General features: G+C 71.1%; 3 protein-coding genes and 1 long non-coding RNA gene across 4 annotated transcripts in view; 2 read left to right on the plus strand and 2 right to left on the minus strand.

Moving 5' to 3' along the window:
* The window catches only part of RNF40 (ring finger protein 40), a 79,545-nt gene extending 78,555 nt beyond the window's left edge, over nucleotides 1-990 (minus strand). Inside the window, 1 exon segment of the mRNA XM_064499526.1 lies at nucleotides 908-990. Coding sequence (XP_064355596.1) covers nucleotides 908-958 — 51 coding nt within the window. The 5' untranslated portion in view covers nucleotides 959-990.
* Nucleotides 991-3,798: 2,808 nt separating this feature from the next.
* Nucleotides 3,799-4,065, plus strand: LOC135324077 (uncharacterized). The gene is made up of 2 exons (XR_010385449.1): nucleotides 3,799-3,937; nucleotides 3,972-4,065. It is a non-coding gene; the product is annotated as an uncharacterized LOC135324077 (long non-coding RNA).
* A 340-nt stretch (nucleotides 4,066-4,405) lies between these two features.
* LOC135324010 (uncharacterized) lies at nucleotides 4,406-6,652 on the plus strand. The gene is made up of 3 exons (XM_064499443.1): nucleotides 4,406-4,597; nucleotides 4,632-4,894; nucleotides 5,227-6,652. Exons 1-3 carry the CDS (start codon nucleotides 4,406-4,408, stop codon nucleotides 6,650-6,652), a joined length of 1,881 nt encoding a protein of 626 aa, XP_064355513.1.
* Nucleotides 6,025-23,311, minus strand: part of SRCAP (Snf2 related CREBBP activator protein) — a 73,608-nt gene continuing 56,321 nt past the window's right edge. The window contains exons 28-34 of the mRNA XM_064499444.1: nucleotides 21,668-21,837; nucleotides 17,111-17,307; nucleotides 16,892-17,006; nucleotides 14,125-14,310; nucleotides 10,329-10,505; nucleotides 9,446-9,529; nucleotides 6,025-8,835 (exon numbers count right to left, since the gene is read on the minus strand). Of these exons, the coding sequence (XP_064355514.1) occupies nucleotides 7,453-8,835; nucleotides 9,446-9,529; nucleotides 10,329-10,505; nucleotides 14,125-14,310; nucleotides 16,892-17,006; nucleotides 17,111-17,307; nucleotides 21,668-21,837 (2,312 nt within the window). The 3' untranslated portion in view covers nucleotides 6,025-7,452. The remainder of the gene's footprint in view (nucleotides 8,836-9,445; nucleotides 9,530-10,328; nucleotides 10,506-14,124; nucleotides 14,311-16,891; nucleotides 17,007-17,110; nucleotides 17,308-21,667; nucleotides 21,838-23,311) is intronic.

Raw genomic sequence — 23,311 nt, forward strand, 5'->3', positions numbered from 1 at the left:
AAAGCGGGGGGAACGGGGGGGGTAACGGCGGTAACAGGAGCGTAACGGGGGGTAACGGGAGGGTAACGGGGGAGAATGGGGGGTAACGGGGAGGAAAAGGGGGGGTACAGGAGGGTAACGGGGGTCCCGGGGTAACGGGGGGGTAACAGGGGGGGTAACGGGGGGGTGAACAGGGGGTAACGGGGATAATGGGGGTAACGGGAGGTAACGGGGGGTAATGGGGGGTAACAGGGGGCAATGGGGGGGGTAACGGGGGAGAACGGGGGGTAATGAGAGTAACGGAGAGGTAACGGGGCGGTAACGGGGGTGAAGGGGGGAGAACGGGGGGGTATCGGGGGGTGAACGGGGGGGTAACGGGGCTCCCGGGGGGTAACGGGGGGGTATCGGGGGGGTAACGGGGGGTAACGGGGCGTGAATGGGGGGTAACGGGGATCCAAGGGGTAACAGGGAGGTAACGGGGGGGGTTATGGGGGGGTAACGGGGGTGAAGGGGGGAGAACGGGGGGTATCGGGGGTGAACGGGGGGGTAACGGGGATCCAAGGGGTAACGGGGGGGTTACGGGGGGTAACGGGGAGGAAAAGGGGGGTAACGGGGCTCCCGGGGGGTAACGGGGGGGTATCGGGGGGTGAACGGGGGGGTAACGGGGCTCCCGGGGGGGTAACGGGGGTGAACGGGGGGGTAACGGGGTCCAAGGGGTAACGGGGGTGAACGGGGGGGTAACGGGGTCCAAGGGGTAACGGGGGGGGTTATGGGGGGGTAACGGGGGGTAACGGGGCTCCCGGGGGGGGTAACGGGGCTCCGGGGGGGTAACGGGGGGTAACGGGGGCTCCCGGGCGCCGCCCCCCCCTCCCCGGCGTGGGCGGGGCCCGTCCCACCGCTCCCTCCCCCCCCCGCGGCCCCTCCGCACCGTCCGCCGCCGCCGCCGGCAGCCCCGGGCCCGGCCCGCGCCGCCGCGCATGCGCCGTGCCCCCCCCGGCCCCGCCCCCGCCGCGCGCCCATTGGCGGCGCAGTGCGCGGCTCCGCCATTGGCGGCGGCCGCCCGCGCCTCGCAGCGACGCCGCCTCCCATTGGGCCGCTCGCCGTTGCCGTGGCGACGCGGAAGGGAGGGGGAAGGAGCCGGTCGCCATGGCAGCGGGGTTGGGGGGGGGGGAGGCTGCCGCGCCGCGCGCTGATTGGGCCGCGCGCCCCACGTGGGGCGCAGCCGGCGCGAAGAGCGCCCGGGGGGAAGGGGGGTGCTCTTAAAAGGGCAATGGCCGCGCTTCCCGCAGTGGGCCCCACCGCGCGCCCCAAGGCCTACGGGGGTGCCCCAGCCCCACGGCGACCCCCCCCGGGACCCCCCCAGCCCCATGGGAGCCCCCCAAGCGCCCCCCAGCGACCCCCGCAGCCCCATGGGACCCCCCCCAATCCTATGGGGCCCCCAGTCTCATGGCGGCTCCCCTGGGACCCCCCCAGCCCCATAGAGACCCCCCCAGCCCATGGGGCCCTCCAGGACCCCCCCCAGCCCCATACAGACCCCCCCCAGCCCCATAGAGACCCCCCCAGCCCCATGGGGCCCTCCAGGACCCCCCCAGCCCCATAGAGACCCCCCAGCCCCATGGGACCCCCCCAGGACCCCCCCCAGCCCCATAGAGACCCCCCCAGCCCCATGGGGCCCTCCAGGACCCCCCCAGCCCCATAGAGACCCCCCAGCCCCATAGAGACCCCCCCAGCCCCATGGGACCCCCCCAGGACCCCCCAGCCCCATAGAGACCCCCCAGCCCCATGGGACCCCCCCAGGACCCCCCCAGCCCCATAGAGACCCCCCCAGCCCCATGGGGCCCTCCAGGACCCCCCCAGCCCCACAGAGACCCCCCCAAACCATCTGGGACCCCCCGGAACCCCTGTAGCCCCCAGGACCACCCCAAGGCTCTCTGGGACCCCCCCAAACCCCATGGGACCCCCCCAGCCCCATAGAGACCCCCCCCAGGCTCTCCATGACCCCCCAGCCCCATGGGGACCCCCCCAGGACCCTCCCAGCCCCATAGGGACCCCCCCAGGACCCCCCCAACCCCACGGGACCCCCCCCAACCCCACGGGCCCCCCCAGGCCCCCCTAACCCCATAGGACCCCCCTAGACCCCCCCAGACCCCCCCAGCCCCATGGGACCCCCCCCAAACCCCATGGACCCCCCAAGGCCCCCCCAGCCCCATAGAGCCCCCCCCCAGCTCTCCATGACCCCCCAGCCCCATGGGACCCTTCCCCAGACCCCCCCAGCCCCATGGGACCCCCCCAGGACCCCCCCCAGCCCTATGGGACCCCCCCCGGAGCCCCCTAACCCATAGGAGCCCCCCAGAACCCCCCCAGCCTCATGGGACCCCCCCAAACCACATGGGACCCCCCCAGGACCCCCCCACCCCACGGGGACCCCCCCAGGACCCCTCCCAGCCCCATGGAGACCCCCCCAACCCCATGGGCCCCCCCAGGAGCCCCCCAACCCCATGGGACCCCCCCTTGCCCCCCCCTCATCCCCCAGGACCCCCCCCCATCTCCCCAAGAACCCCCCCCACATAGGGACGACCCCCATCTCAACCCCCCCCCACCCAGGTGTGTCCCCCCCCCAAAAAAATGGGGTGTCTGGGGGGGGGGGGCAGCATCCCCCGGCCCCCAACGCCGCCATTTCGCAAGGCTTTATTTGGGGGGGGGGGGTTATGGGGCGGGTTGGGGGTCCCCCTCCATGTGACCCCCCCCAATTTTGTGTCCCCCCCCCAATTTTGTGTCCCCCCCCCAAAAAATGGGGTGTCGGGGGGGGGGCAGCATCCCCCGGCCCCCAACGCCGCCATTTCGCAAGGCTTTATTTGGGGGGGGGGTTATGGGGCGGGTTGGGGGTCCCCCCCCAATTTTGTGTCCCCCCCCGGGGCCCCCCCCCAAAAATGGGGTGTCTGGGGGGGGGGGCGACATCCCCCGGCCCCCAACGCCGCCATTTCGCAAGGCTTTATTTGGGGGGGGGGTTATGGGGCGGGTTGGGGGTCCCCCCCCATGTGACCCCCCCCAATTTTGTGTCCCCCCCCCAAAAATTTGTGTCCCCCCCCCCAAAAAATGGGGTGTCGGGGGGGGGCGACATCCCCCAGCCCCCAACGCCGCCATTTCGCAAGGCTTTATTTGGGGGGGGGGGTTATGGGGCGGGTTGGGGGTCCCCCCCCATGTGACCCCCCCCCAATTTTGTGTCCCCCCCCCCCAATTTTGTGTCCCCCCCCCACAAAGGAGCCGCTCTGCCCGGCGCCTTCTGTTCAAAACCTATTTTACATCGTGGTCGCGCTGTACAGGGGGGCCGCCGGACCCCCGCCTCTGTACACGGTTAAAAAACAGCCCCCCCGGCCCCCCCCCACCCCACCGAGGGGGGGGGTCCAGGGCGGGGGGGGCCGCCCGGCGCCGAGGCCCCCCCCCCCCAACACCCGACGCCGCCCGGCTCCGGGGACCCCCCCGGCGCTGCTGCTTCTCCTCCTGCCCCCCCCCCCAAACCCCCCCCCCCCGCCGCGGGGTTGGTCTTTTTTGGGGGGGGTCCAATGGTTCCTCTCTTCTCTCCCCCCCCCCCCCAAAAGTCGGATGGTTCCCGGCGTCGGTGGCCCCGAAGGTGGAGGGGCTCCAGGTCTTGGTGGCCCCAAAGTTGGACGTTCTCCGGCTCTCGGTGGCCCCAAAGTTGGACGTTCCCCGGCTCCGATGTCACCCATGGTTGGACCTTTCTTGGCTCCGGTGTCCCCAAAGTTGGATGTTCTCCGGCTCCGATGTCACCCGTGGTTGGACCTTTCTTGGCTCCGGTGTCCCCAAAGTTGGACGTTCCCCAGCTCTTGGTGGCCCCAAAGCTGGATGTTCCCCAGCTCCAATGTCACTCGTGGTTGGATGTTTCTCGGCTCCGGCAGCCCCAAAGTTGGACGTTATCCAGCTCTTGGTGGCCCCCCAGGTCGGACGTTCTCCAGCTCTTGGTGGCCCCAAAGTTGGATGTTCTCCGTCACCGATGTCACCCGTGGTTGGACCTTTCTCGGCTCCGGTGGCCCCAAAGTTGGACGTTCTCCAGCTCTTGGTGGCCCCCCAAGTTGAGCTGTTTCCTGGCTTCGGTGGCCCCAAACTTGGACGTTCTCCAGCTCTCGGTGTCCCCAAAGTCGGACGTTCTCCAGGTCTTGGTGGCCCCAAAGTTGAGATGTTTCTCGGCTCCAATGTCCCCAAAGTTGGACTTTCTCCGGCTCTTGGTGGCCCCCCAGGTCGGACGTTCTCCAGCTCTTGGTGTCCCCAAAGTTGCAGGTTCCCTGGCTCCGATGTCACCCATGGTTGGATGTTTCTCGGCTCCGGCAGCCCCAAAGTTGGACGTTCTCCAGCTCTCAGTGTCCCCCCAGGTTGGACATTCTCCAGCTCTTGGTGTCCCCAAAGTTGGATGTTCCCCGGCTCCGATGTCACCCGTGGTTGGACCTTTCTCGGCTCCAATGTCCCCAAAGTTGGACGTTCTCCAGCTCTTGGTGGCCCCCCAGGTCGGACGTTCTCCAGCTCTTGGTGGCCCCAAAGTTGGATGTTCCCCAGCTCTGATGTCACTCGTGGTTGGACGTTTCTCGGCTCCGATGTCCCCAAAGTTGGACGTTCTCCGGCTCTTGGTGGCCCCCCAGGTCGGACGTTCTCCAGCTCTTGGTGTCCCCAAAGTTGGAGGGTCTCCGGCTCCGATGTCACCTGTGGTCGGACATTTCTTGGCTCCGGTGTCCCCAAAGTTGGACGTTCTCCAGCTCTTGGTGGCCCCCCAAGTTGAGATGTTTCTCGGCTCCGGTGGCCCCAAAGTTGGACGTTCTCCAGGTCTTGGTGGCCCCAAAGTTGGAGGGTCTCTGGCTCCGATGTCACCCGTGGTTGGACGTTTCTCGGCTCTGAAGTCCCCAAAGTTGGACGTTCTCCAGCTCTTGGTGTCACCCCAGGTTGAGATGTCCCCCGGCTTCGGGGACCTCCTAGATTGTACCTTTCTCGGCTCTGGTGTCCCCAAAGATGGACAATTCCCAGCTCTTGGTGGCCCCAAAGTTGGATGTTCCCCAGCTCCAATGTCACCCGTGGTTGGACGTTTCTTGGCTCCGGTGTCCCCAAAGTTGGACGTTCTCCAGCTCTCGGTGTCACCTCAGGTTGAGATGTTCCCCAGCTCCGGGGACCTCCTATATTGGACCTTTCTCGGCTCCGGTGTCCCCAAAGATGGATGATTCCCGGCTCTTGGTGGCCCCCCAGGTTGGACGTTCTCCAGCTCTTGGTGTCACCCCGGGTTGAGATGTCCCCCAGCTCTGGGGACCTCCTAGATGGGACATTCTTGGCTCCGGTGTCCCCAACGTCAGACATTTCCCAACTCCGATGTCCCCAATGTTGGACGTTGCCCGGCTCTGGTGTCTCCCACGTTGGACGTCTCCCAGCTTCAACGTCCTCCAGGTGGGACGTTTGCTGCCGCCGCCGGTTTCGGTGTTGGCCAGATTCAGGATCTGCTGGTTTTGGTGTCCAACAGCTCCAACACCCGCAGATCGGACACTTCCCGTCCCCGTCACCCCATTCTCCATCCATCCATCCCATCTTCCCTCTCCAACGTCTGCCGGCTTCAATGTCCCCCAGGTCAGACATCTCCTGGTGCCAAAAACGGCCAGTTTTGGTGTCCACCAGCTCCAACATCTCCTGGTTTTGTGTCAACCAGCACCAACATCTGCCTGTTTTGGTGTCCACCAGCTCCAACACCCGCAGATCGGCCACTTCCCATCTCCACCAACCGTTGGCTTCAACGTCCTCTAGATCAGCCATCTTCCAGTGCCGAAAACTGCTGGTTTTGGTGTCCACCAGCTCCAACATCTCCTGGTTTTGGTGTCCACCAGCTCCAACACCCGCAGATCGGACATGTCCCGTCTCCATCAACCGTTGGCTTCAACGTCCTCCAGGTCAGCCATCTTTCAGTGTGGAAAACTGCCGGTTTTGGTGTCCACCAGCTCCAACATCTCCAGGTTTTGGTGTCCACCAGCTCCAACACCCGCAGGTCGGACATGTCCCGTCTCCACCAACCGTTGGCTTCAATGTCCTCCAGCTCAGCCATCTTCCAGTGCCGAAAACTGCCAGTTTTGGTGTCCACCAGCTCCAACATCTGCCGGTTTTGGTGTCCACCAGCTCCAACACCCGCAGGTCGGCCACTTCCCATCTCCACCAACCGTTGGCTTCAATGTCCTCCAGATCAGCCATCTTTCAGTGTGGAAAACTGCCGGTTTTGGTGTCCACCAGTTCCAACATCTCCAGGTTTTGGTGTCCGCCAGCTCCAACACCCGCAGGTCGGCTGTTTCCCGTCTCCACCAACCGTTGGCTTCAATGTCCTCCAGATCAGCCATCTTCCAGTGCCGAAAACTGCCAGTTTTGGTGTTCGCCAGCTCCAACATCTGCCAGTTTTGGTGTCCACCAGCTCCAACACCCGCAGGTCGGCCATTTCTCATCTCCACCAACCGTTGGCTTCAACGTCCTCCAGATCAGCCATCTTCCAGTGTGGAAAACTGCCGGTTTTGGTGTCCGCCAGCTCCAACATCTCCTGGTTTTGGTGTCCACCAGCTCCAACACCCACAGATTGGCCATTTTCTGTCTCTATCAACCGTTGGCTTCAACGTCCTCCAGATCAGGCATCTTCCAGTGCTGAAAACTGCCAGTTTTGGTGTTCGCCAGCTCCAACATCTGCCGGTTTTGGTGTCCACCAGCTCCAACACCCGCAGGTCGGCCATTTCTCATCTCCACCAACCGTTGGCTTCAACGTCCTCCAGATCAGCCATCTTCCAGTGTGGAAAACTGCCGGTTTTGGTGTCCGCCAGCTCCAACATCTCCTGGTTTTGGTGTCCACCAGCTCCAACACCCACAGATTGGCCATTTTCTGTCTCTATCAACCGTTGGCTTCAACGTCCTCCAGATCAGGCATCTTCCAGTGCTGAAAACTGCCAGTTTTGGTGTTCGCCAGCTCCAACATCTCCTGGTTTTGGTGTCCACCAGCTCCAACACCCGCAGGTCGGCCATTTCTCATCTCCATCAACCGTTGGCTTCAACGTCCTCCAGATCAGCCATCTTCCAGTGTGGAAAACTGCCAGTTTTGGTGTCCACCAGCTCCAACTCCTGGTTTTGGTGTCCACCAGCTCCAACATCTCCAGGTTTCGGTGTCCACCAGCTCCAACACCCGCAGGTCGGCTGTTCCCCGTCTCCATCACCCACCGCCTTCGATGTCCCCCAGCTCCGACGTCACCCGGTGCCGAAAGCCGCCGATTTCGGCGTCAGCCGGCTCCGCCACTGTCAGCATCCGCCGGCGCCGCCGTCCGCGCGCCGGGGCGGCCATCTTGCGCCTCCGCCGTCCGGGCGAGCCGGGGGGTGGGCGGGGTCTTTTCTGGGGTGTTTCCTCGTTATTTCCTTACCGGCTGGGGGGAAACGGGGGGCGGTGGAGGCGGCGGCTGGGGGTCACGTCTTGGCCTTGCGGCCGCGGCCGGCGGCGCCGTCGGGGCCGGGTGTTGGCGGCGGCGGTGGCGGCGGGGGGGCACCGCCGGCGGCGGCGGTGGAGCGGGTGTTGGCGGCCGGCGGGGCGGCGGCGCTGCGGAGGCGGCGGCGGGCGGCGGGCGGCGGGCGGCGGCGGCGGCGCTTGGCGGGCCGCCGCCGCCCTTCCTCCTCCTCCTCCTCCTCCTCCTCCTCCTCGCTGGAAGGCGCCGAGGAAGACGCCGGCGAGCGGGGCCGCCGCCGAGCCGCCCGGGGCGGCGCTACAACCGCCGCCGGGTGTTGCGACCGCGACCGCCGCCGCGGCCTGCCCGGCTCCCGCTCCAGCGGCGGCAACAACCCGCCGGGCCGGCGGCGGGTGCAGCGGGCCGGCGCCTCCGAGGCGCTGCTTTCGGGTGACGACCCCCGCGCCGGCGTCACCCGCTTGGGCGGCCGCCCCCGCTTGCGTTTGGGTGTCGTCACCGCCGCGGCGGGCGAGGCCACGGCGTTGGCGCGAGCCGGGCGGCCCCGGCGGCCGGCGCGGCCCCGCCGCCGCGGGCGCCGGGCCTTGGGGCGCCGGGGGGCCGGGCGGCGCTTGGGGGGCCGCCCCCGCTTGCGCTTGGGCGCCTCAGGGTGCGGCGGGGCCCGCCGGCGCCGGGGACGCCTGGGCCCGCCGCCGCCCGGCGAGGCCTCGGCCTCCGAGGGGCTGCGGCTGCCGCTGGGGGCCCGGCGGCGGCGGGGGCGGCGCCGCGCCGGCGTCTTCTCCTCCACCACCGTCACCAGCCGCCCCGGCAGCTTCCGTAGCACCTTGGCCGCCGGCCCGGGGCCGCCGCCGCCGCCGCCGCCGGCACCTTGGCCGATGGCCACGTCGGCGCTGGTGCGGCGCCGCGCCGGCGCCTTGGGCGGCTCCGGCGGCGGTTGCGGCGGCGGTTGCGGCGGCGGTTGCGGCGGCGGTTGTACCTCGGCCGCGGGTGTTGGCGGCGGCGTTGGCGGCGGCGGCGGTGACGGTGACGCCGGGCGGGCGCCGCGCAGCCGTTCGCTGGCCCGGGTGCCGGGACGCTCGGGCGGCGGGCGGGGCGGGCGGGGGCGGCGGGGCGGGGCGGGGCCTTCGGCGGCGGCGGCGGCGGCGGCGGCGGGCGGCTCCTCCTCTTCCTCCCGCTGCTCTTCCTCCTCCTCCTCCTCCTCCTCCTCCTCCTGCTGCTCCTCCTCTTCCTCTTCCTCCTCCTCCTCCTCTTCTTCCTCCTCTTCTTCCTCCTCCTCTTCCTCCTCCTCTTCTTCCTCCTCCTCCTCCTCCTCCTCCTCCTCGGCCGGCAGCCGGAAGACCACCTCGTCCTTGGCCTGGTCGATGTCCTTGCGCGCCGCCTCCACCTGCTCCTGGGGACGGGGCGGCCGTGGGGCACCCGACCCCTATGGGTGCTCCCGCCCCATAGCTGCACCCCTATGGGTGCTCCCACCCCATAACCGGACACCTATGGGTGCTCCCGCCCCATAACTGGACACCTATGGGTGCCCCCAGCCCCACAGAGGGCCCCTATGGGTGCCCTCACCCCATAACCAGACACCTATGGGTGCTCCTGCCCCATAACCGGACCCCTATGGGTGCTCCTGCCCCATAACTAGACCCCTATGGGTGCTCCCACCCCATAACTGGATCCCCATGGGTGCTCCTGCCCCATAACTGGACCCCTATGAGTGCCCCCAGCCCCACAGAGGGCCCCTATGGGTGCTCCCACCCCATAACTGGATCCCTATGGGTGCTCCTGCCCCATAACTGGACACCTATGGGTGCTCCCACCCCACAACTGGACACCTATGGGTGCTCCTGCCCCATAACCAGACCCCTACGGGTGCCCCCGCCCCATAAGGAGACCTTCCAGGACACCCTTGGGTGCCCCCCAACCCCTGCTGTCCCCCACCCGCCGTGGGTGCCCCACAGGCGCCCCCCACCCCCCGTGGGTGCCCCCCGGGTGCCCCCCGGCCCCACCTCGGCCTGCTTGAGCTCCTCGCGGCTCACGTCCTCCAGCGACGCCTCCAGGAAGTTCATGGCGTAGCGCTCGATGGGCGTCAGCTGCGGCCCGGACGCCTGGGTCCCTCGGGTGCCGGGGACCCCGCAACGCCCGGCCCCGCCCCCGCCCGGACGCCTGGGCCCCTCCCCGACGCCTGGGTCCCTCCCGGACGCCTGGGCCCCTCCCAGACGCCTGGGATCTTCCCCCGACGCCTGGGCCCCTCCCGGACGCCTGGGTCCCTCCCGGACGCCTGGGCCCCTCCTGGACGCCTGGGCCCCTCCCCAGACGCCTGGGCCCCTCCCGGATGCCTGGGTCCCTCCCCGGACGCCTGGGCCCCTCCCCGGACGCCTGGGTCCCTCCTGGATGCCTGGGTCCCTCCCGGATGCCTGGGTCCCTCCCCGGACTCCTGGGCCCCTCCCGGACACCTGGGTCCCTCCTGGATGCCTGGGTCCCTCCCCGGATGCCTGGGATCCTCCCCGGATGCCTGGGTCCCTCCTGGACGCCTGGGCCCCTCCCCGGACGCCTGGGTCCCTCCCGGACGCCTGGGCCCCTCCCCGGACGCCTGGGCCCCTCCCAGATGCCTGGGCCCCTCCCGGACGCCTGGGCCCCTCCCCAGACTCCTGAGCCCCTCCCCGACACCTGGGTCCCTCCCCGGATGCCTGGGCCCCTCCTGGACACCTGGGACCCTCCCGGAACTCCTGGGCCCCTCCTGGACTCCTGGGCCCCTCCCCAGACTCCTGAGCCCCTCCCCGACACCTGGGTCCCTCCCCGGACGCCTGGGCCCCTCCCGGATGCCTGGGACCCTCCCGGAACTCCTGGGCCCCCCCGGGACACCTGGGCCCCCCGGACGCCTGGGCCCACCTGCTCGACGAGGGCGGCGATCTCCTGCTCGGCGCGGGAGGGCTCGTCGTCGTCGTCGCGCGGGCGCTCGTCCTCCGGCGGGAAGCTCTCGTTGAACTCGGCCAGCTCGGCCACCTGCTCCGCCTTGGCCTGCGTCGCCGCCCGGATGTCCTCGGGGTCCTCGGCCCGGCACAGCGCCTGCGGGGACACCGGCGGGGACGTCAGGGGACAGCGGGGACACGTGGGGACACGCGGGGACATCGGGGACATCGGGGATGTCAGGGGACATCGGGGACATCAGGGACACGGGGGTGTCCTCGGGGTCCTCGGCCCGGCACAGCGCCTGCGGGGACACCGCCGGGGACGTCAGGGGACAGCGGGGACACGTGGGGACACGCGGGGACATCGGGGACATCGGGGATGTCAGGGGACATTGGGGACATCAGGGACATGGGGGTGTCCTCGGGGTCCTCGGCCCGGCACAGCGCCTGCGGGGACACCGGCGGGGACGTCAGGGGACAGCGGGGACACGTGGGGACACGCGGGGACATTGGGGACATCGGGGATGTCAGGGTATATTGGGGACACGGGGGTGTCCTCGGGGTCCTCGGCCCGGCACAGCACCTGCGGGGACACCGCCGGGGACGTCAGGGGACAGCGGGGACACGTGGGGACATGTGGGGACACGTGGGGACATTGGGGACATCGGGGATGTCAGGGGACATCAGGGATGTCAGGGGTAACGGGGGCGTCAGGGGATATTGGGGACACGGGGGTGTCCTCGGGGTCCTCGGCCCGGCACAGCGCCTGCGGGGACACCGCCGGGGACGTCAGGGGACAGCGGGGACACGTGGGGACACGTGGGGACACGTGGGGACATTGGGGACATCGGGGACGTCAGGGGACATTGGGGACATCAGGGACACGGGGGTGTCCTCGGGGTCCTCGGCCCGGCACAGCGCCTGCGGGGACACCGGCGGGGACATCAGGGGACAGCGGGGACACGTGGGGACACGCGGGGACATCGGGGACACGTGGGGACACGGGGACGTCAGGGGATATTGGGGACACGGGGGTGTCCTCGGGGTCCTCGGCCCGGCACAGCGCCTGCGGGGACACCGCCGGGGACGTCAGGGGACACGCGGGGACACGTGGGGACACGCGGGGACATCGGGGACATCGGGGATGTCAGGGGACATTGGGGACATCAGGGACACGGGGGTGTCCTCGGGGTCCTCGGCCCGGCACAGCGCCTGCGGGGACACCGGCGGGGACGTCAGGGGACAGCGGGGACACGTGGGGACACGTGGGGACACGTGGGGACATTGGGGACATCGGGGATGTCAGGGGACATTGGGGACATGGGGGACACGGGGGTGTCCTCGGGGTCCTCGGCCCGGCACAGCGCCTGCGGGGACACCGCCGGGGACGTCAGGGGACAGCGGGGACACGTGGGGACACGCGGGGACATCGGGGACATCGGGGACGTCAGGGGACATTGGGGGATATTGGGGACACGGGGGTGTCCTCGGGGTCCTCGGCCCGGCACAGCGCCTGCGGGGACACCGCCGGGGACGTCAGGGGACAGCGGGGACACGTGGGGACACGTGGGGACACGTGGGGACATTGGGGACATCGGGGACGTCAGGGGACATTGGGGACATCAGGGACACGGGGGTGTCCTCGGGGTCCTCGGCCCGGCACAGCGCCTGCGGGGACACCGGCGGGGACATCAGGGGACAGCGGGGACACGTGGGGACACGCGGGGACATCGGGGACACGTGGGGACACGGGGACGTCAGGGGATATTGGGGACACGGGGGTGTCCTCGGGGTCCTCGGCCCGGCACAGCGCCTGCGGGGACACCGCCGGGGACGTCAGGGGACACGCGGGGACACGTGGGGACACGCGGGGACATCGGGGACATCGGGGATGTCAGGGGACATTGGGGACATCAGGGACACGGGGGTGTCCTCGGGGTCCTCGGCCCGGCACAGCGCCTGCGGGGACACCGGCGGGGACGTCAGGGGACAGCGGGGACACGTGGGGACACGTGGGGACACGTGGGGACATTGGGGACATCGGGGATGTCAGGGGACATTGGGGACATGGGGGACACGGGGGTGTCCTCGGGGTCCTCGGCCCGGCACAGCGCCTGCGGGGACACCGGCGGGGACGTCAGGGGACACGCGGGGACACGTGGGGACACGCGGGGACATCAGGGACATCGGGGATGTCAGGGGACATCGGGGACGTCAGGGGAAACGGGGGCGTCAGGGGAAACGGGGGCGTCAGGGGACATTGGGAACATGGACACATCGGGGACACGGGGACATTGGGGACACATGAGGACACGTGGGGACATCGGGGACATCGGGGATGTCAGGGGACATTGGGGACATGGGGGACACGGGGGTGTCCTCGGGGTCCTCGGCCCGGCACAGCGCCTGCGGGGACACCGGCGGGGACGTCAGGGGACAGCGGGGACACGTGGGGACACGCGGGGACATCGGGGACGTCAGGGGACATTGGGGGATATTGGGGACACGGGGGTGTCCTTGGGGTCCTCGGCCCAGCACAGCACCTGCGGGGACAGCATTGGGGACACGGGGACGTCAGGGGACACGCGGGGACATTGGGGACGTGGGGACGTCAGGGGACATTGGGGGATATTGGGGACACGGGGGTGTCCTTGGGGTCCTCGGCCCGGCACAGCACCTGCGGGGACAGCATTGGGGACACGGGGACGTCAGGGGACACGCGGGGACATTGGGGACATGGGGACGTCAGGGGACATTGGGGGATATTGGGGACACGGGGGTGTCCTTGGGGTCCTCGGCCCGGCACAGCACCTGCGGGGACAGCATTGGGGACACGGGGACGTCAGGGGACACGCGGGGACATTGGGGACATGGGGACGTCAGGGGACATTGGGGGATATTGGGGACACGGGGGTGTCCTTGGGGTCCTCGGCCCGGCACAGCACCTGCGGGGACAGCATTGGGGACACGGGGACGTCAGGGGACACGCGGGGACACTGGGGACACGGGGACGTCAGTGGGGACACAGGGACGTCAGGGGACATCGGGGGACATCAGGGACACCGTGACATCCCCAAGGTCCTCGGCCCGGCTCAGCAGCCAGGGCCACAAGGACGTTGGTGGCATTGGGGACACCGTGACGTCCCTGAGATCCTCAGACCAGCTCAGCACCCAGGGCCACGAGGACACTGGGGACATGGGGACATGGGGGACGCTGAGGACACTGGGATGTCTCTGAGGTCCTTGGCCTGACTCAGCGACCGCAGACGCAGGGACATCGGGGACATGGGGACGTTGGTGGCATTGGGGACACCGTGACATCCCTGAGGCCCTCAGCCTGGCTCAGCACCCAGGGCCACAGGGACACTGGGGCCACGGGGACATTGGGGACATCGGGGACACCGTGACGTCCCCGAGGTCCTCGGCCTGGCTCAGCACCCAGGGCCACGAGGACATTGGGGCCATGGGGACATTGGTGGCATTGGGGACACTGTGACGTCCCCGAGGTCCGAGGTCCGGCTCAGCCCCCAGGGCCACGAGGACACTGGGGCCATGGGGACGTTGGTGGCATTGGGGACACCGTGACGTCCCCGAGGTCCTCAGCCTGGCTCAGCACCCAGGGCCATGGGGACACTGGGGCCACGGGGACATTGGGGACATCGGGGACACCGTGACGTCCCCGAGGTCCTCAACCCGGCTCAGCCCCCAGGGCCACGGGGACGTCGGGGACGTCGGTGACACCGGGGACGCCGGGGCCCCCGCGGGGCCGCGCCCACCTGCTCGAGGATGTGGGTGCGCCGGGTGGCGGCGGGGTCCTCGTCCTCGTCCCCGGGGACGTCCCTGTCCCTGTCCCGGTCCCGGTCCCTGTCCTTGTCCTTGTCCTTGTCACGGTCCCGCTCGCCGTCCCGCTCGCGCCGCCCCGGCTCCTCGGGCGCCATGTCGAACAGCTCCCGGATGGTTTGCTGCGGCGCCAAGGACCCCCGTCAGCCCGGACGCCTGGGCCCCTTCCCGCCCGGACGCCTGGGCCCCTTTCTGCCTGGACACCTGGGTCCTGTCAGCCTGGACACCTGGGCCCCTTCCTGCCCGGACGCCTGGGTCCCGTCAGCCCGGACACCTGGGCCCCTTCCCGCCCGGACGCCTGGGTCCCGTCAGCCCGGACGCCTGGGCCCCTTCCTGCCCGGACGCCTGGGCCCCTTCCCACCCGGACGCCTGGGCCCCTTCCTGCCTGGACGCCTGGGCCCCTTCCCGCCTGGACACCTGGGTCCCGTCAGCCCGGACGCCTGGGCCCCTTCCCGCCCGGACGCCTGGGCCCCTTCCTGCCCGGACACCTGGGCCCCTTTCTGCCTGGACACCTGGGTCCCTCCCTGCCCGGACACCTGGGCCCCTTCCCACCCGGACACCTGGGCCCCTTCCCGCCCAGACACCTGGGCCCCTTCCCGCCCGGACACCTGGGCCCCATCAGCCCGGACGCCTGGGCCCCTTCCTGCCCGGACACCTGGGTCTCAGACACCTGGGCCCTGTCCTGCCCGGATGCCTGGGCCCCTCTTGCCCCGCCCGGACGCCTGGGCCCCATCCTGCTTGGACACCTGGGTCCTTCCTGCTTGGACGCCTGGGCCCCTTCCCGCCCGGATGCCTGGGCCCCTTCCCGCCCGGATGCCTGGGCCCCTTCCTGCCTGGACGCCTGGGTCCATCTCACCTCACCTGGACGCCTGGGCCCCCTCCTGCCCGGACACCTGGGTCCCTCTCGCCCCGCCCGGACGCCTGGGCCCCCTCCTGCCTGGATCCCTTCCCACCCGGACGCCTGGGCCCCTTCCTGCCCGGACACCTGGGTCTCGGACACCTGGGCCCCTCTCGCCCCACCCGGACGCCTGGGCCCCTCTCACCCCACCTGGACACCTGGGCCCCTTCCTGCCCAGACACCTGGGTCTCGGACACCTGGGCCCTGTCCTGCCCGGACGCCTGGGCCCCTCTCGCCCCGCTTGGACGCCTGGGCCCCTTCCTGCCTGGACACCTGGGTCCTTCCTGCCCGGACACCTGAGCCCTCCTGCCCGGATGCCTGGGTCCCTCTCGCCCTGCCCGGCCGCCTGGGCCCCCTCCTGCCTGGATCCCTTCCCACCCGGACACCTGGGCCCTGTCCTGCCCGGACACCTGGGTCCCTTCCCGCCCGGATGCCTGGGCCCCTTCCTGCCCAGACACCTGGGTCTCGGACGCCTGGGCCCTGTCCTGCCTGGACACCTGGGTCTCGGACACCTGGGCCCCTTCCTGCCTGGACGCCTGGGTCCCTCTCACCCTTCCCGGCCGCCTGGGTCCCTTCCCGCCCGGACACCTGGGCCCCTTCCTGCCCAGACACCTGGGTCTCAGACGCCTGGGCCCCTTCCCACCCGGACGCCTGGGTCTCGGATGCCTGGGCCCTGTCCTGCCTGGACACCTGGGTCTCGGACGCCTGGGCCCCTTCCTGCCCGGACACCTGGGTCTCGGATGCCTGGGCCCTGTCCTGCCTGGACACCTGGGTCTCGGACGCCTGGGCCCCTTCCCACCCGGACGCCTGGGCCCCCTCCCACCTGGCCGCCTGGGCCCCTCTCACCCCGCCCAGCCGCCTGGGCCCCCTCCTGCCCGGATGCCTGGGCCCCTTCCTGCCTGGACACCTGGGCCCCATCCTGCCTGGAAACCTGGGTCCTTCCTGCTTGGACACCTGGGCCCCTTCCCACCCGGCCGCCTGGGCCCCTCTCGCCCCGCCCGGCCGCCTGGGCCCCTTCCCACCTGGCCGCCTGGGCCCTGTCCTGCCCCGCCCGGCCGCCTGGGCCCCTCTCACCCCGCCTGGACGCCTGGGCCCCTTCCTGCCCGGACGCCTGGGCCCCCTCAGCCTGGACGCCTGGGTCCCTTCCCGCCTGGACGGCTGGGTCCCGTCAGCCCGGACACCTGGGCCCCTTCCTGCCCAGACACCTGGGTCTCGGATGCCTGGGCCCCTTCCCACCCGGCCGCCTGGGCCCCTCTCGCCCCGCTTGGACGCCTGGGCCCCATCCTGCCCGAACACCTGGGCCCCATCAGCCCGGACGCCTGGGCCCCTTCCTGCCCAGACACCTGGGTCTCGGACACCTGGGCCCCTTCCTGCCTGGACGCCTGGGTCCCTCTCGCCCTTCCCGGCCGCCTGGGCCCCATCGTGCCCGGATGCCTGGGCCCCTCTCGCCCCGCCCAGACGCCTGGGCCCCATCCTGCCTGGACACCTGGGCCCCATCCTGCCTGGACACCTGGGCCCCCTCCTGCCCGGCCGCCTGGGTCCCTCTCACCCTTCCCGGATGCCTGGGCCCCATCCTGCCTGGAAACCTGGGTCCTTCCTGCTTGGACACCTGGGCCCTGCCCCACCCGGACGCCTGGGCCCCCTCCCACCTGGCCGCCTGGGCCCCTCTCACCCCGCCCAGCCGCCTGGGCCCCATCCTGCCTGGAAACCTGGGTCCTTCCTGCTTGGACACCTGGGCCCTGCCCCACCCGGACGCCTGGGCCCCTCTCGCCCCGCCCGGCCGCCGGGGCCCCGTGGCCGCCGACCTGCTTGAAGTAGGCGGTGGTGAAGTTGCCGCCCTCGATGGCCATGTCGCCCAGCATGCGCTTCTGGTTGGCCTTCTTGAGGATGTTCTCCTCCACCGTGCGCTCGCTGATGAGCCTGCGGGCGACACCGCACAGGGGCCCAGGCGTCCGGGCGATGACGGCGACGGGAGAAAGGGGGGGACAACGCGACGGCGCGGAGGGGACCGCGGCGGCTCTCACCGGTAGATGTGGACGTCGCGGGTCTGGCCGATGCGGTGGCAGCGGTCCTGGGCCTGGGCGTCCATGGTGGGGTTCCAGTCGCTGTCGTAGAAGACGACGGTGTCGGCGCCGGCCAGGTTGACGCCGACGCCGCCGCTGCGGGTCGACAGGATGAAGCAGAAGATGCGCTTGTCGGCGTTGAAGCGCTCCATGAGGGCCTGCGGGGCGGCGGCCGTCAGCGCCCGGACGCCTGGGCCCCCCCTGCTGCGAAAAGGGCGCCCGGGCGCCTGGGCCCTGCTCGCGAAGGAGCCAGGACGCCTGGGCCCTGGGTAGGAAGACGCCCGGACGCCTGGGCCCCGGGTAGGAAGGCGCCCAGACGCCTGGGCCCTGCTCGCGAAGGAGCCAGGACGCCTGGGCCCTGCTCGCGAAGGAGCCAGGACGCCTGGGCCCCGGTGGTGAGGGCGTCCGGACGCCTGGGCCCTGCCTAAAAGGGCGCCCGGACGCCTGGGCCCTGCTCGCGAAGCAGCCAGGACACCTGGGCCCTGCTCGCGAAGGAGCCAGGACGCCTGGGCCCCGGGTAGGAAGGCGCCCGGACGCCTGGGCCCTGCTCACGAAGGAGCCAGGACGCCTGGGCCCTGCCCAAAAGGGCTCCCGGACGCCTGGGCCCTGCTCGCGAAGGAGCCAGGACGCCTGGGCCCCGGGTAGGAAGACGCCCGGACGCCTGGGCCCTGGTGATGAGGGCGTCCGGACGCCTGGGCCCTGCCTAAAAGGGCGCCCGGACGCCTGGGCCCTGCTCGCGAAGCAGCCAGGACACCTGGGCCCTGCTCGCGAAGGAGCCAGGACGCCTGGGCCCCGGGTAGGAAGGCACCCGGACGCCTGGGCCCCGGTGATGAGGGCGTCCGGATGCCTGGGCCCTGCTCACAAAGGAGCCAGGACGCCTGGGCCCCGGGTAGGAAGGCGCCCGGATGCCTGGGCCCTGCTCGCGAAGGAGCCAGGACGCCTGGGCCCCGGTGATGAGGGCGTCCGGACGCCTGGGCCCTGCTCGCGAAGGAGCCAGGACGCCTGGGCCCCGGTGGTGAGGGCATCCGGACGCCTGGGCCCTGCTCGCAAAGGAGCCAGGACGCCTGGGCCCCGGGTAGGAAGGCGCCCGGACGCCTGGGCCCTGCCTAAAAGGACGCCCGGACGCCTGGGCCCCGCCCAAAAGGGTGCCTGGACGCCTGGGTCCCACCTAAAAGGGCGCCCGGACGCCTGGGCCCTGCTCGCGAAGGAGCCAGGACGCCTGGGCCCCGGGTAGGAAGGTGCCCGGACGCCTGGGCCCTGCCTAAAAGGGTGCCCGGACGCCTGGGCCCCACCCAAAAGGGTGCCCGGACACCTGGGCCCTGCTCGCGAAGGAGCCAGGACGCCTGGGCCCCAGGTAGGAAGGCGCCCGGACGCCTGGGCCCCGGGTAGGAAGGCGCCCGGACGCCTGGGCCCTGCCTAAAAGGACACCTGGACGCCTGGGCCCCACCCAAAAGGGTGCCCGGACGCCTGGGCCCTGCTCGCGAAGGAGCCAGGACGCCTGGGCCCCGGTGGTGAGGGCGTCCGGACGCCTGGGCCCTGCTCGCGAAGGAGCCAGGACGCCTGGGCCCTGCCTAAAAGGACGCCCGGACGCCTGGGCCCCACCCAAAAGGGTGCCCGGACGCCTGGGCCCTGCCCACGGGGGCACCCAGACGCCTGGGCCCCGCGTAGGAAGTCGCTTCCCGGACGCCTGGGCCCCTCCCGGACGCCTGGGCCCCGCACGGGAGAGCACCCAGACACCTTGGTCCTACCTGAGACGTCACCCGGACGCCTGGGTCCCCTCGGACACCCGGGATCCGTCCCGGACGCCTGGGCCCCTCCCGGACGCCTGGGCCCCACATGGGAGAGCAGCCAGACACCTCGGTCCTACCTGAGACGTCACCCGGACGCCTGGGTCCCCTCGGATACTGGAACCCGTCCCGGACGCCTGGGCCCTTCCCGGACGCCTGGGCCCTGCCCGGACGCCGGGGCCCCTCCCGGACGCCTGGAACCCGTCCCGGATGCCTGGGCTCCTTTCCCGGACGCCTGGGCTCCTTCCCGGACGCCTGGGTCCCTTTCCCCGGACGCCTGGGCCCTTCCCGGACGCCTGGGTCCCCACCCGGACTCCAGGGCCCCTCCCAGACGCCTGGGCCCCTCCCGGACGCCTGGGCCCCGCACGGGAGAGCACCCAGACACCTCGGTCCTACCTGAGACGTCACCCGGACGCCTGGGTCCCCTCGGATACTGGAACCCGTCCCGGACGCCTGGGCCCTGCCCGGACGCCTGGGCCCCTCCCGGACTCCTGGGTCCCCACCCGGACGCCTGGGCCCCTCCCGGACGCCTGGGCCCCCGAGCACCCACCCGGCGCTGCTCCACGCGGGTGCTGCCATCGAGGCGCAGGTAGAGGGGAGGACCCGGGTGCTCCCCCCCTCCCCGCACCCGGACGCCTGGGCCCCTCCCGGATGCCTGGAACCCGTCCCGGACTCCGGGGCCCCTCCCGGACGCCTGGGCCCTTCCCGGACGCCTGGGCCCCGCACGGGAGAGCACCCAGACACCTTGGTCCTACCTGAGACGTCACCCGGACGCCTGGGTCCCCTCGGATACTGGAACCCGTCCCGGACGCCTGGGCCCTTCCCGGATGCCTGGGCCCTGCCTGGACTCCTGGGCCCCTCCCGGACACCTGGGCCCCTCCCGGACTCCAGGGCCCCTCCCAGATGCCTGGGCCCTTCCCGGATGCCTGGGCCCCTCCCGGACGCCTGGGCCCCTCCCGGACTCCGGGGCCCCTCCCAGATGCCTGGGCCCCCCCGGATGCCTGGGCCCCTCCCGGACGCCTGGGCCCCTCCCAGACGCCTGGGCCCTGCCCGGACTCCAGGGCCCCTCCCGGACGCCTGGGCCCCTCCCGGACGCCTGGGCCCCGCACAGGAGAGCACCCAGACACCTCGGTCCTACCTGAGATGTCACCCGGACGCCTGGGTCCCCTCGGACACCTGGGATCCATCCCGGACGCCTGGGCCCTTCCCGGACGCCTGGGCCCCTCCCGGACACCTGGGCCCCTCCCGGACGCCTGGGCCCTTCCCGGACACCTGGGCCCTTCCCGGACGCCCGGGCCCTTCCCGGACGCCCGGGCCCCTCCCGGACGCCTGGGCCCTTCCCGGACGCCTGGGTCCCCACCCGGACTCCAGGGCCCCTCCCGGACGCCTGGGCCCTTCCTGGACGCCTGGGCCCTTCCCGGACGCCTGGGCCCCGCAGGGGAGAGCACCCAGACACCTCGGTCCTACCTGAGACGTCACCCGGACGCCTGGGTCCCCTCGGACACCCGGGATCCGTCCCGGACGCCTGGGCCCTGCCCGGATGCCTGGGCCCCTCCCGGACTCCTGGTCCCCTCCCGGACGCCTGGTCCCCTCCCGGACGCCGGGGCCCCCCCCGGACGCCTGGGCCCCCACCTGGCGCTGCTCCACGCGGGTGCTGCCGTCGAGGCGCAGGTAGAGGGGAGGACCCGGGCGTTCCCCCCCTCCCCGCGCCCGGACGCCTGGGCCCCTCCCGGACGCCTGGAACCCCTCCCGGACGCCGGGGCCCCCCCCGGACGCCTGGGCCCCCACCTGGCGCTGCTCCACGCGGGTGCTGCCGTCGAGGCGCAGGTAGAGGGGAGGACCCGGGCGTTCCCCCCCTCCCCGCGCCCGGACGCCTGGGCCCCTCCCGGACGCCTGGAACCCCTCCCGGACGCCGGGGCCCCTCCCGGACGCCTGGGCCCCCACCTGGCGCTGCTCCACGCGGGTGCTGCCGTCGAGGCGCAGGTAGAGGGGAGGACCCGGGCGCTCCCCCCCTTCCCGCGCCCGGACGCCTGGGCCCCTCCTGGACGCCTGGAACCCCTCCCGGATGCCGGGGCCCTTCCCGGACGCCTGGGCCCCACACGGGAGAGCACCCAGACACCTCGGTCCTACCTGAGACGTCACCCGGACGCCTGGGTCCCCTCGGACACCCGGGATCCGTCCCGGACGCCTGGGCCCTGCCCGGACGCCTGGGCCCTTCCCGGACTCCTGGGCCCTGCCCGGACGCCGGGGCCCCTCCCGGACGCCTGGAACCCGTCCCAGACACCTGGGCCCCTCCCGGACGCCTGGGCCCTTCCCGGACACCTGGGCCCCTCCCGGACGCCTGGGCCCTTCCCGGACGCCTGGGCCCCACACGGGAGAGCACCCAGACACCTCGGTCCTACCTGAGACGTCACCCGGACGCCTGGGTCCCCTCGGACACCCGGGATCCGTCCCGGACGCCTGGGCCCCTCCCGGACTCCTGGGTCCCCACCCGGACGCCTGGGCCCCTCCCGGACGCCTGGGCCCCTCCCGGACGCCTGGGCCCCCGAGCACCCACCTGGCGCTGCTCCACGTGGGTGCTGCCGTCGAGGCGCAAGTAGAGGGGAGAACCTGGACGCTCCCCCTCCCCGCGCCCGGACGCCTGGGCCCCTCCCGGACTCCTGGAACCCCTCCCGGACTCCTGGAACCCCTCCCGGACGCCGGGGCCCCCCCCGGACGCCTGGGCCCCCACCTGGCGCTGCTCCACGCGGGTGCTGCCGTCGAGGCGCAGGTAGATGTGGCCGTGGTAGGTGAGGAACTGCTCGAGGACGTCGAGCATCCGCGTCATCTGGGTGAAGATCAGCACCCGGTGGGCGCCGGCCTTGAGGCGCCGCAGCAGCACGTCCAGCGTCTGCAGCTTCCCTGGGGGGGGACGCGGGTGTCACCGGCACCGGGTGGGTGCCACCGGCACCGGGAGGGTGTTGTCACCGGCACCGGGTGGGTGGCACCGGCACCGGGTGGGTGTTGGCACCGTCACCGGGCGGGTGTTGGCACCGCCGGCGGCGGAGGGGGACGTGGGGAGGTCGCTGGGGCGAGGTGGCAGCGCCCATGGGGACGTGGGGACGTCACCGTGGTGAGGGGACGTCACCCATGGGGACGTGGGGACGCGGGGACGTCACTGGGGTGAGATGGCATCACCCATGGGGACATAGGGGTGTCACCAAGGTGAGGGGACGTCACCCGTGGGGGACACAGGGACGTGGGGAGGTCGCTGGGGCGAGGTGGCAGCGCCCATGGGGACGTGGGGACGTCACCGTGGTGAGGGGACGTCACCCATGGGGACGTGGGGACACGGGGACGTCACTGGGGTGAGATGGCATCACCCATGGGGACGTCACCATGATGAGGGGACGTCACCCATGGGGGACACAGGGACGTGGGGACGTCACTGGGGCGAGGAGACATCACCCATGGGGACGTGGGGACGTCACCGTGGTGAGGGGTCGTCACCCACGGGGGACACAGGGACATGGGGACATCACCAGGGCAAGGGACATCACCCATGGGGACGTGGGGACACGGAGACGTCACTGGGGTGAGGGGACATCACCCATGGGGACATGGGGACGTCACTAGAATGAGGAGGCATCACCCACATTGACATGGGGACGTCACCATGATGAGGAGACACCACCCATGGGGGACACAGGGACATGGGGACACCACTGGGGTGAGGTGGCATCACCCACGGGGACATGGGGACGTCACTGTGATGAGGGGACGTCACCCACGTTGACATGGGGACGTCACTGGGGTGAGCAGACATCACCCATGGGGACGTGGGGACGTCACCGTGGTGAGGGGACGTCACCCATGGGGACGTGGGGACACGGGGACGTCACTGGGGTGAGATGGCATCACCCATGGGGACGTCACCATGATGAGGGGACGTCACCCATGTTGACATAGGGACGTCACTGGGGTGAGCAGACATCACCCATGGGGACGTGGGGACGTCACCTGGATGAGGGGTCGTCACCCACGGGGGACACAGGGACATGGGGACATCACCAGGGCAAGGGGACGTCACCCATGGGGACGTGGGGACACGGAGACGTCACTGGGGTGAGGGGACATCACCCATGGGGACATGGGGACGTCACTAGAACGAGGAGGCATCACCCATGGGGACATGGGGACGTCTCCGGGGCAAGGGGACGTCACCCATGGGGGACACAGGGACATGGGGACATCACTGGGGCGAGCAGACATCACCCATGGGGACATGGGGACGTCACTGTGGTGATGGGAGGTCACCCATGGGGGACACAGGGACATGGGGACGTCACCGGGGTGAGGTGGCATCATCCACATTGACATGGGGACATCACTAGGA

Source organism: Dromaius novaehollandiae, chromosome 30 (genome assembly GCF_036370855.1).
Source record: "Dromaius novaehollandiae isolate bDroNov1 chromosome 30, bDroNov1.hap1, whole genome shotgun sequence".
NCBI lineage: Eukaryota > Metazoa > Chordata > Aves > Casuariiformes > Dromaiidae > Dromaius > Dromaius novaehollandiae.

Bases quoted from the DNA above. Each gene is read 5' to 3' on its own strand.
- LOC135324010 (XM_064499443.1), top strand. From the start codon at position 4,406: ATGTTCCCCGGCTCCGATGTCACCCGTGGTTGGACCTTTCTCGGCTCC. The intron at 4,598-4,631 runs GTTGGACGTTCT...GTGGCCCCCCAG, and splicing joins TCGGCTCCGATGTCCCCAAA to GTCGGACGTTCTCCAGCTCT. The intron at 4,895-5,226 runs GTTGGACGTTCT...GTGGCCCCCCAG, and splicing joins TCGGCTCTGAAGTCCCCAAA to GTTGGACGTTCTCCAGCTCT.